The sequence below is a fragment of the Macadamia integrifolia genome, chromosome 6 (assembly GCF_013358625.1).
Source record: "Macadamia integrifolia cultivar HAES 741 chromosome 6, SCU_Mint_v3, whole genome shotgun sequence".
NCBI classification, from domain to species: domain Eukaryota; kingdom Viridiplantae; phylum Streptophyta; class Magnoliopsida; order Proteales; family Proteaceae; genus Macadamia; species Macadamia integrifolia.
The window spans coordinates 22779058-22791418 of NC_056562.1; the positions used below are offsets into that span (position 1 = coordinate 22779058).

The window sequence follows — 12361 nt, forward strand, 5'->3', positions numbered from 1 at the left end:
AAAGACATGATAAAAAATTGATCAAAAGACAACTCGTTTATTAAACACAAAAAAATCCGTTTATGTTCCCAGAGATGTGAAAAATCGTTTATACTATTTTTGGGCACAGAAACACTAGAAAACGTTATCAAATGGTGCTTAAAAACATAGCGGGTTTCGTAAGTTCTGACTAAGAGGGAGTAAAGAAACCCAAAATTGTAGATTTTAGTCAAATCATATCCCATCTATTTGTGGAACTTGTACTTTCTTAACTATTCCAATTACTCGATTTAGTTGTAATGCTAATTTATCAATGTTTGTAATGAATATAGATAAAAAAAAAACTTTCAGGGATTCATATGGGATTTTTGGTCATGCAATCCCAAAATTTAGTTGTGACTCATGATGTTGCTAAATGGGCTCTCTCTTACCTTGATTAGGGTTTTTGGATCCCTTCTCTCTATGGAAAGCTTTGGGATATTGTTTTGGCATGCTTGCCCGTCTTTGTTGAATAGAAGTTTATTTGTTTAAAAAAAAAAAAAAAAAAAAAAAAAAACATGTGACTCATGAAAGTACTATTGCAGGTAGGCCCATTAACTTTTACCAAAGGAACTTTGCCCGTCAACACCCTCTACGCCATAATACACACAGATGGCCAAAATATTGTCAATACCCAGCCCAATCCTAAGGTCTCTTAACTCAACCCAAGCCCACCCTAGCCCTAGGTCGGGATGGGATATCTCAGCCCAAGCCCAACCCTGTCGGGTTTAGCCCAACCGAACCCTATCGGGTTTAACCCAACCCAACCTAGCCCTGATGGACCATGATTGGGCCTAGTTTAACCCAATCTAGTCCATCTCAATACTATCGGTTACTCGATTGCTTGATCTTGATGTATTGCAGAGGCCAAAGACCAAAGTTTTCTTATAAGTATAGATTGTGGAAAATGAAAGACCTTTTTTCTATAGGTACCCCATTAATAATTATTAATATATTTATATGATTATATATTTAATATACATGGTGGGGTTGGGTTGGATTGAGATGGGTTGGGTCTGGTTAGGCAACCCAACTCAACCCGATCCAACCTCAGGCCTGAAAATCGCAACCCTAACTCACCCTATGGGCTGAAATATCAGCCTAAGCCAACACATGCAGGACACTAGACGGTCTAGGATATTTCCCCAACCGCTGTTGGAGTCTTAGAGATACCACCACCCCCTCCGTTTATCCGGGCTACGAACCGGCAGCGCATAAAAACATTTGAGAGTTTATGGACCTAATTATTTGAGCCAAATATTTTTAACGACTCCTCTGCCGTTGTAAGGACTTGAGAGTGAAGAAGAAACGGCGAAATCGGGGAAGTAATGGCTCTGGAGCTTCTGAAGCTTCCTTTCTCAAGTTCTTCTGCAACTCTTTTTGGTTTATTCAAATCGAACACAGGAAAGCTTAATGGTACTTCTTTTCAATCCCTCCAACTGAACTCTCAAGATGACGTTTGTTTCCCCTATAGAATATCTACGTATGAGAAACAAAACTTTGAATTCGATTGATAACTTTTTGTTTTGAATACGAAATAGAATAAAAGAATTTTGCGGAACTTCATTCATTTCTCTATATTTATTCATCTTTGTTCTGATTACATAGTCAAGTTTTTTCTAATTGTCTGCACTGGTTTTCAGTAAAATATTTCAGTAACCCTATACATTGTCCGCTCAGAACCTACGCTGTTGCTAAGTCTGGAAATGTGCAACCACATAAAAAGTAAGCTATCAATTTCAATTCTCTTTTGTTCTAATCGCATAGTTTCTGTTTCTCTATTTCTCGTTGTTTGATTTAGTCTTTGCCATTGTCATCGCTCATATATTTCTGTTTAATGCTGAAATTATCTCTGGCGGCTAGTGTTGTCATTGTTGTAACTATTATCTGAAGTAAAAAATCGTAGAAGTTAAGTGATTATGAGCAGTTCTGGTTGTACATGTTGATGCTGGTAGGTTTAGAACTTTAGAGGAGTATACATATTATCCTTCTTTCGCCAAGAGCTGAATATATTTCGGAATCTTTGTACTAGGTTTCATTGGGATATTTATAACATTGTACTTCTTGCCAGCTAACTTGTTATTCCTTAATGGAATCACGAGAAGTAATAGGGGTTCCATATTTACTGCTACACTGCAAAATGTCTTGATGGAATGATGGTTCTTTTATTTAACTATTGCTAGAAGTGGCAGATAAACATAAAAAAAACATGGGCACTCTACTTGAGAAATGATGCTAATGCCTGATGGTGTGAGCTTAAAATTGAAAGGCTTTTATTTTTCCCTGAGCTGTATCAACTAATCCAACCTCAGTAATTTCCAAAGCCTATAGGTAATTACATTAAATTAATGGCCTTTCCCAGAGGGACTTGATGGTTTTAGAAATCTTTTGTCAAGTTGGTTTATTTATTTATTTATTTCTTTGTTTTGTTGATAATTATCCATTGTGTCATTTACATGTTGGAAATAGACAAGTCATACTATGAACCTGGTACTATGTCTCTAATCCAGTATAGAACACAGCCCTAAAGTAAATTGAACATGCAAAAAGCTTGCACAGAAACAAAGTTTCTACAAAACTTGAAGAAATTGTCACTGAACCAAGAATGATGAGCTGTTTTAGTCAATGCCCTTCAAACAAGGAGAAGTTAAACAACTGTTGATCGTAATGAATCAATTGACTAACACTAGAATTTGAGAATTTCTTGCAAAACTCTTATGTTTGAAGTAATTTTTGAGGCAATAACAAGAAATTGCATGAGCGTGGATATTTAGGATTAGAAGCAATTGAATGAAAAGGAACTACTACTTTCAGTAGAGATTGGTTATCAATTTTCTGTTGCACTTACAATTACTAAGCAGCACAGATTAATGAGGTTTCTGATTCCTAATCAAGCAAGGCTCTCAAATCCAAACTCTGTTGGAATTCACAATTAATGGGCTTTTGACTCTTGATCTTTCTAATTTTAGACCATCTATGAAAGTTTAAGCTCATAATACATGCAGAAATTTTGGTCCAATCAAACCAGCTGTATGGCTGTATGATTGTCCAATTCATGGTTTAGCATGCCATCTTTTGAATGTTGGGTATGAGGTTATGCCCATTTGACTATTTGAGCTAGGACTACCACAAATTTGGTTATTTGGGCCTGAGGACCCATTGGTACCTTAATGAGAGGCTTCACTAAAACGCTCGTGTAATGATCTGTATTCGATAATGTGCATTCATTTGACCACCAAGTAATAAATGAACAATTTTATGTTGTTGCTTCACTGTGAATGTTGATACGAGTGTAAGTGGAAAATAGCTCCGCCAGAATGTGAAACTGCATACAAATTAAAAGAACTTGCCCTAAATAATTGAACTTTAGGCATTGACAAGATTTTGTTACAATACAAGTGGCCTTGATGGTTGTTTTGCCTCAAAAGCTTGTATAAAACCCAGTAAGTGTAACGACCTGACCCCTTACCCTTGGCATGATATCGTCGACTTTGACCCTTGGGCCACACAAATTTAAAATGCGTCATGCCATAATAAGTGGGACTAAAGAGCATGCTCCCTCAATGCCTCTCCCGTGTCTTGCCCAACCTTTGGGGCTCAATGGATTTGGGTCATTTCTTGGTTGTGACATTCTCCCTCCTTGCGGCACAACGTCCCCGCTATGGCCCAACTAGGTTGACTTTAACAGGGGAATCCTGTATGTTAAATGTATGGTAAACAATTGTTTTGATAACCTTGGCTTAATGATCTGCCCATCTGAGACACATGGCAGATGACGTGACTAGTTCAAGCCCGTTGGGTGGGTAAAGCTCCACCTGGCCTAGCCACAGTTAAAATTTGGTGGTCCAACTCAAATCAAATGGTACATCATGAGTTTTAATGGGAAGTCTTTTGGCAATCTGGGTTGTACAGAATATTGGTTTGTTTTCAGGATAAATGTCTTAGAATGATACCCGTCGATTGTGTATTATAACAACAGTTCAATTCCTATCAAGGGCTAACAACCTTGAAAGTTTTAAACTTAATGGGCATTGCTATTGAAATTTGAAAGACACTGAAAACTGGTGTTATGTTCCCTGATGTCCAACAAAAAGAAACCTTAGATGTTGATCCTTGGAATATGGTCCTACAAAGTTCAAGTGGAGGAACACACTTAATTTTCTCATCAAATTAGTCATTGTGTCCTATTTTTGATACTTTCAGGAAGAGGAGACTGGATGAGATCTGTCTTGAAAGGTTTCAGCAATACAGCCGAACCTTCATACAGTCATGGATCTTACAAGGTTAGTGATAAATTTGACTAGTACAGTATCTCTACCTACATTTTTTCTTTTCTTTTTTCTAATGATGGGATCCAGACCTTCGGCCTTAGTCTTGCAGGCCCATACTGATCCTACAACCACATGGACCGGGTCATATTGGGTTGAATGGTTCCCATTCAACTTTCACCGAAAGCAGTGAAGAGCACTACACACCCCCGTGTTAGTGGTCCCAAGGGAGTAAGAGGAGTTGAACTCAGAACCACACGCTTCCTGAGGCGAAGGTCCCTTGCCGACTCGGCTACTCCTTGGGGACCTCTACCTACAGTGTGTCGTAACACACTGAAATATGATCCATGCTCATCTATAAAAATTTTCTCCTTTTCCTTTTTCATCAAAGGTTGATCATTGAAATAATTGGGGCTAGTTTCAGCTCTTGTCATATTTTCATTATGCTCAACTCTCCTTGTTTTGTCATCGAAATGAGGTTCATGTTTCAGGCAAAGTGTTCGTGAATGGTAAGGTGGTAAGCAAAGCAGGTACACCTGTATCTGATAAAGCTATTGTAGAGATAAAGGCTGAAGTTCCAAAATATGTATGTAGGTGATTACTCTCTGGAAACGACCTATTTCACATTTTAATGCATCATTTTTAAATTTCTACGATACAATTGGAGATTTATAAGTTTTTTTTTCCTTGGTTTCTAATCCAGAGCAGGATATAAGTTAGAAGCAGCTATTGAACAGCTTGGTGTTGATGTTGATGGAAAAGTTGCTCTTGATTCAGGATTATCTACTGGAGGATTTACTGACTGCTTGCTTCAGTATGGTGCATCCTATGTTTATGGAGTTGATGTAGGATATGGACAGGTAATCATAATTGTACTTATTATATTTCTTTCTAATAACTTAAAATGTGTGAAGCAAGTAAAAAATAACAAGCACCACTAGATCCTCTCAGGACATGTTCCTTCAATTGATATTCTCTCCATAATTAACGCTCCTGATATTATATCTTGACTGAAGTAGGGGATTTATTGTTTGTGTTTAGATTCATTGAATATGTCTAGATTCCGTGTGCGTATGTTAGGATAAGGATTGTGACTCATCAGTATCTAGCATTCCCTATTTGTAATTCCTCCTCCTATGTATTGCAGTTCCAGGCTCTGATGTCACTTGTTGGCTGTGGGGAATGCTCGACAAAAATTTTGCATCCCCTCACCATGGAATGTGCAATACAGGTTTGGACAAATACATACAATGGAGTTTAGGGTTACCTCAAAATCCATAAGTGTTGGTTCTCCGAAGGATTGTTGCATTTGAACTGGCTACTTTGCACGAGCGATATAGATCAATGCAGCAGGGATGTTCTTTTTGAATTAGGGTTTTTCAAATTCTAGCTCTCAAGTCTAAAGAGAGGAGAGAGAAGAATTGGAGGAGAGAGAGAGATTGTTGGCAAATGGTGATGTGGTGTGTCTCTCCTCCCTAGCTATGTATTTATAGATTGCCATCTAACAGTCTCCCATACTAGGTGTGCTAGCCAAGCATCTTATAGGGTGTTCACTGAAGTTGCACAAGGTGAATCAACTCATCTACAATAAAATTAGTAGTATTATTTTATACAAAAAAAAAAAGAAGGTATTATTTACCTAGTAAATAACACTAATTAACAACAAGTACAACAGTAGTTGGAAATAACATTTAAACCTCTCGGTGATAGGAATGAATGCTCACATTTATATTCTTGAATCACATTCCGGAAAATATACTTGACAACAGCATGAATAGTACGCCCTTATAACCTTAGGACAACATACACATATAAAATGATAATGCAAATTAATATGCTTAATTAGGGTTTGATGGACACATATATCCACAGGTTGTCCTTTGTCTGTTTTTCTTTTTCTTTTCCTTGAAGATGTTCTTTCCTTTCCTTTATTTTCTAAGTAATGTCATCTGTCCTATTTGGTGCTTTTTTATGGTTTTTGGAACATTCTTACTTGTCTAATTCATTTGGTGGTAGAAAATATCCATCAAATTAAGCAATGCATGTTATGGTTGTCACTTTGGCTTGTATTCTTTCCCTTTTCCTTTTCTTTTTCCTTGTCATTGTTATTTTCATTCTTTCCTTTTCAAAATATTTTCTGCTGTCCGAGTTTGGGAGCTTTTATGGTTCTTGTAACAGATTCTTGACTAATCATTAGGTGGCAGAAAAGATTCGCCGAGATGAGCGTGTTAGTATCATAGAAAGAACAAACTTAAGATATCTTTCTGCACTCCCACAAAAAGTTGACTTGGTGACACTGGATCTCTCATTCATCTCTATACTCTTGGTATGCTTCCAAAGAGTGCTACAATAATATTTTACTGATTGTAAGCATTTTAATTATGGAATTTCGGATGTGGACCACATACTCTTTCATCTGTGTGGATAGTATGCCTATTTTTTGGACCATTTCATCTGTGTGGATAGTCCTAGTTTTAATTCACTATACAAGATATCTTTATCTGATGTTTTGAATAAGGTATTTCTTGTGTTTGCTGTTTGAAGCCTTGGAAGAGGATTTACTGTTTTCACTAAAATTCTCCACCTTTTTCTGTTGTTTTTTTTTGGGGGTTGGGGGGGGGGGTGTGGGGGGTGAAAGAAGGTAAAGAGTTTGTAAAAGAAAGCCACCTGTACACTCGGGTGACCCCCTTTACATTAGGATCCCCTCCTACATGTCATCCTATTAGAGAGACCCTGCCCTGCCAAAATACAAAAACATCTACTCATTTAAAAATTAACCCTTTTTTCCCATAATCTGAAAGTGTTGACACTTCTAAATTTTGAAACAACAGCCAGTGAGATAGAAACCGTCCGTATAAACTTTAAGGCTACCCTCTCCGCTGATTCTGCCCTTGCCTTGAAAGTCCAGGTATTCCTCTCCTTCCAAAATACACGAAAAAACAGCCAAGGGAATTACTTTCTGCTCTATATTCATACTCCTCTCTGAAGGTTCTCCTTCCATGCAACCCAAACTTCTAGAAATGATGTGTGAAAACTCCCATCATCAACAGAAAACCTTTCCACATTTCTGCAGGAAAAAAGTAAATCTGATAATTAATCAATACCCATCATCCCAATCATCTCCACAATGCTTACATAGTTACATACATTCCTAATGGATCAGCCCCTTTGAATGAGGTTGCCCATTGTAAGTATAACTTAAATTCTCCTCCTGGTTTGGGTGTTCCACAAGGATCTTGGATGGCAAATGAGAGAGTTCACTTCCATCCCTGCTGCAGGTGATCCTGTTTGGGTCTCCACAAGACATGTTTTATGTTGGAATATCTTTTCCATCCATAATGCACGTGCTTATTAAAACTCTGCTAAAATAACAACAATTCTTTTTCCTTCTGTTCGTCTCCAGAAGATTTTTTTGTTCATTTGTTTTGAGAGAAGAAAACAAAATACAGTTTCGTAAACCCTTTTTTTTTTTAAACAAACATTTTCTTTCTGTCTTTAAATATCCATTAAAGTAACTGGATTCCAGCATCCTACTGTTTGTATTTTATTTTTCTCCATGGTTTATTATTCATTTGTGGACTTTATTTATGTACCTGTTAACTTCCCCCCCTCCCCTCTATTTTTTCCCTCATTAGTGCAGGTGATGCCTGCAGTTGTCAATGTCATGAAGAACGATGCTGCATTGGTTACGCTGGTTAAACCTCAATTTGAGGCCCTCCGATCCCAGGTTTGTAACTGTGTAATTTGATTTTAGGCCTTTTCTTTTGGATATTTATCCGAGGCCAGAGATAGGAACTTAATTAATTTCCTTAACTCTTGGAGACTTCTCCCCCATAATTTTCATTTAGCTACTCTCTATGTCATGTTTTCATTATCAAACCAAGTAGTGATGATTAGCTCTTTAATCTTCCTAGCATTTTCTTAAATCAGATACAACAACAACAACTCAGCCTTATCCCAACTAAATGGGGCCGCTACATGGATCCTTACCCAGGCCGCTACATGGATCCTTACCCTCCAATTAGCTCTATTCGAGGTCATACTTGATACAAGACCTAAGCTATGCATTTCTTTCCTCACCACTTCTCCCAGAGTCATTTAGGTTTACCCCCTAGCTCTTTTAGCGTCCTTAATCTAAATCAAATCACTCCTCTGTACTGGAGCATCTAAAGGCCTTCCTTGAACATGACCATGCCACATCAAGAGATTTCTCGTAGCTTATCATGTATCGGGACTACTCCCAAATCAGTTCTAATTTGATCATTTCTTACTTTATCCTTCCTAGTTTTGCCACACATCCATCTCAACATTCTCATATCAGCTACACTGAGTTTATCATTATGATGCTTTTTGACAGCCCAACTTTTCGAAGCATACATCATTGCCGGTCATATGACTATTAATGGAATATGTTGATCACACAAACACAGTGGACTCACCTCTCCACTTCAACAACAACCACAACCAAAACCTTGTCCCAACTAAATGGGGTCGGCTACATGGATCCGATATTGAAATTAAAAAATAAAGAAGCCCAAAAGAGAGGTTAAAAAAATGAGGAAAAATTGAGATAAGAGAAGACGGCAAAGCAGTAGAGAAAGATGCATCATGGGAAACATCCCCTATAAGGCGTCAGCAACACGGGTCCTTGTCCTCCACAAAACTCTATCCAAAGTCATATTAGGATTAAGCCCTATCCTTTGCATATCTTTCCGAACCACTTCGTCAATAGTCACCTTAGGCCTACCCCTACCTTTTCTGGCTCTCACAAAATACATATGGGCAGTCTTCCTTACTGGGGCATCCATAGGTTTCCGTTGAGCATGGCCATACCACCTCAACCGGCTCTCACAGAGTTTGTCCTGGATAGGTGCAACCCCCAAGGCATCCCTAATACAATCATTCTTTGTCCTATCTCTTCTGGTCTTCCCGCACAGCCCTCTCAACATTCTCATCTCCGCTACACTCAGTTTATTTAAAGTACTCTTCTTGACTGTCCAACACTCTACTCCATACATTATAGCCGGTCGAATAATTGTCCTGTAAAATTTTAATTCTCTGTGAAACATCACCCTATATATCACCTTCTTCATTTATTATTGAGCCCATATACCTAAAATAATCACTGTACGAAATCTCCCAACCATTAATTTTCACCGCCTCATAATCTATCCTAGTGTAACTAAAGTTACACACCATATAATCCCTTTTTGTTTTATGTAACTAAAGTTACATACCATATAATCCGTCCTAATGTAACTAAAATTACACATCATATAATCCGTCCTACTGTAACTAAAGTTACACAGGTACGACCCTTACCTACTTGTCACTGCATCCAAGTGCCGACGTGGTGCATCACTTATAGGGGACACCCTAGTTAACCTTTGCTCTCTGTTCATTGCACCTGTGTCAAAGTGTATCGTGTTGCTTATGGGGGAACACCATAAAAGAAGATAAGAAGTATAAGGTTCTAGAATCCATGTAAAAAGGGTTTGGTTAAATTTTTTTGGGTGCCGGCTGCCGACCTGACGCACCAACCCTCCTCATTTTATCCGGGCTTGGGACAGGCAGCAAAAACACTGGCAGAGTTATTCTCAAATCAGATAGATTTGATCAAAAGGATATGCCAAGAGCAGAGGAGGTATGTTAATGAAACAAGTGTATTTCTTATAACAGGTTGTGGAAACCCACAAATGAGGCTCCAATTATACATGCCCTTGAGACATTACATTGTTTATCAACCTTGTCTTGTAACTGAGGTTCATATGTGATTTGGTTCAGTCCTTTGGAACTTTTTTTGTTCAGGGACTATAGGATTGATTCAACTATGTGGAGACGAACTATGTTTGGCTAATTTGGTTTGACATGGATGATTAAGCCTAGATATTATCACCTTCAAATTTCACACTCGATGGTGTATAATCCGCTGTTCTGTTTTATCCTTTGTATGTATGGTTACATAGAGATAATTTTGTGGTCTAGAATGGCATATTTGGATGAGGACATTCAATGAAAGTACACATTGAGGAAATGTGAATTCATAAGTTAATTTTGTTGCAGGTGGGTGGAGGTGGGATTGTTAGAGATCCTCTTGTGCATCAAGAAGTATGTAAACCATTCTCTTTGCAATAGTTATTTTCCTAATAATCTGTTGAAAAGAAATCCAGTGTTATAAAAACATGGACTTAGGGATTAGGTAACCTAATCAGTTGCAGAGTTGTTTAGAGAATGGACTCAATAAATTATAATAGCTAAAGCAAGTCAGCTTGGATGATTTCTGAGATGATTACATCTATTTTAAGGCATTGATGGACTATGCAATTGTAGGGTGGTTCTTCATGCTACTCCATCTGTGTTTTCACTATGAAGCTTTCAATTTATTGAGAACTTGTTTCTTGACATGGAGCGTTCCAACTAGACAGCCCAAATTCCTCATTGACCTCTAAGTTTATCTCAAAGTACTATTTTATAGATTACCTATTTCCTTTATTGTTTGGGTGGCCCCACATTAAAAAACCTATCTGTATCCCACTTGGGGTTTCGTATTTTTCCTAATAAAGATCCTATCCACTGTTTAGGTTCTTGAGAGGATCATCAATGGTGTGGAAAATTTTGGATTATGCAGTAAAGGATGGATCGAGTCTCCTCTTAAGGGTGCTGAGGGTAATACAGAGTTCCTCGTGTACTTCCACCGAGTTGGCAAGGAGAAGACAGAAGAGAGTGCCAAGATTTGAACTCTATGGTTGGTAAAACCATATTGAAGCATGAAATGAGACTTATTTTGTCAACACAAGAATAGAAAGGGTACCTTAAAGAAGCTTGCTTGTAACTTAGCCTACATCCCACTTCCAAAGGTTGAGTACTGGGGAATCCCGTACTTTTGAAACATGCCATGAGGCAAATTTTGTAGCATTATTTAATAATATGTTTATTTTCATATTTCTGAAGCATGCCAATGGTTGCTAGAAATATACAGGAAACGGTCAATGAGATTGCTAGTATACTTGATCATCTGAACTAATTTTGGACTCTTTGGTTATGGAACATCCTGACAGGTTCCAGTGGAGTGTGGAAATCCTTCTATAAGCGTCTTCGTGCTTAATTTTTAAGCTTAGCTATTGCAGGTATATGCGGCATTACTGCTTACAGTCGAGAACAACACATTAGCTGTTGAAAATCATGCTAGCTCATGCTCAGCATCCATTTGGTCCATTCCTTGCTTTAGCCCTGATGGATTGCAGAAATTCTCAAGTCGTTATCATAACTAATTTGGTTCTTATTCAGATAAATCCTATGGACATTGGATAAATCATTGGATTTGAATCTTATTCATTTATGATCTATCGATTAAATGCAATGGGGTGTCTGGTCAAGGTTTTACCTATCCACTGTGTTCAAAGGTTCTAAGCTGATGGTTTTCAGATAGGGACTACATTATATTGACTCTTCATGGGGTAACTATGATCTTGCTTCTTTCTCCTTTTGACTTTCAAAGGTTGAGCACTCAGGCACCGTTTGACAATGTTCCTTCCGTTTTTTGGTTTTCTTGTTCCCAAAAACGGAGAAATAACCTAAAAAGCTTTTGATAAAATTGTTCCGTTTCACCCGTTTCTAGAAACATAAATCAAAATTTATGCCTATTTACAATTCTAGAAACGACTTTGACGAAATAAGTTGGACTTGTTTCGTCGTTTCTAGAAATTAATTTGATAGAAAAAAAGGCTGTTGTGCCCAATAAATCTCTCAACTATTTAAACCTAAAAAGGGGAAACCGAACGATCTCTCCCTTTTTGGCATTCAATGATATTGTTGGGCTTTTTAGTAGCATTATGTCTACAAAAAACGTTTCGAGAAACAGGTTTATCAAACACCAAAAAATCCGTTTTTTAACCAGAAATGTAAAAAGCCATTTTTACTATTTCTAGACACAGAAACAGTAGAAACGTTAACAAACGGTGCCTCAGATGGTTGCTAGAAGTCAGACTTGCACCAAGTTGGACACTGAAGCAAAGCATCATAGGTCCTCTTCTTTCCCATTGCATTGTCTCTATTTGGCCTTTTTTTTTTTTTTT

At 37.8% G+C, this 12361-nt stretch overlaps 1 protein-coding gene across 2 annotated transcripts; it reads left to right on the forward strand.

The window, feature by feature from the left end:
- The first annotated feature begins 1254 nt into the window (after window positions 1-1254).
- LOC122081215 (hemolysin A) lies at window positions 1255-11228 on the forward strand. 2 transcript variants are annotated; one of them, XM_042648235.1, is made up of 9 exons: window positions 1261-1434; window positions 1662-1743; window positions 4222-4301; window positions 4778-4880; window positions 4990-5146; window positions 6484-6612; window positions 7927-8013; window positions 10350-10394; window positions 10868-11228. In XM_042648235.1, the coding sequence occupies exons 1-9, from the start codon at window positions 1347-1349 to the stop codon at window positions 11021-11023; spliced, it is 927 nt and encodes a 308-aa protein (XP_042504169.1). In that variant the 5' UTR covers window positions 1261-1346; the 3' UTR covers window positions 11024-11228. The 2 variants fall into 2 exon arrangements, with proteins under 2 accessions (XP_042504170.1, XP_042504169.1); XM_042648236.1 differs by lacking the exon at window positions 6484-6612 and having other exon boundaries at window positions 1255-1434.
- The last annotated feature ends 1133 nt before the right edge of the window (window positions 11229-12361 follow it).

Coding starts and splice junctions, on each gene's coding strand:
- LOC122081215 (XM_042648235.1), top strand. CDS start 1,347: ATGGCTCTGGAGCTTCTGAAGCTTCCTTTCTCAAGTTCTTCTGCAACT. Junction 4,302..4,777: donor ACAGTCATGGATCTTACAAG/GTTAGTGATAAA, acceptor TTCATGTTTCAG/GCAAAGTGTTCGTGAATGGT. Junction 10,395..10,867: donor ATCCTCTTGTGCATCAAGAA/GTATGTAAACCA, acceptor TCCACTGTTTAG/GTTCTTGAGAGGATCATCAA.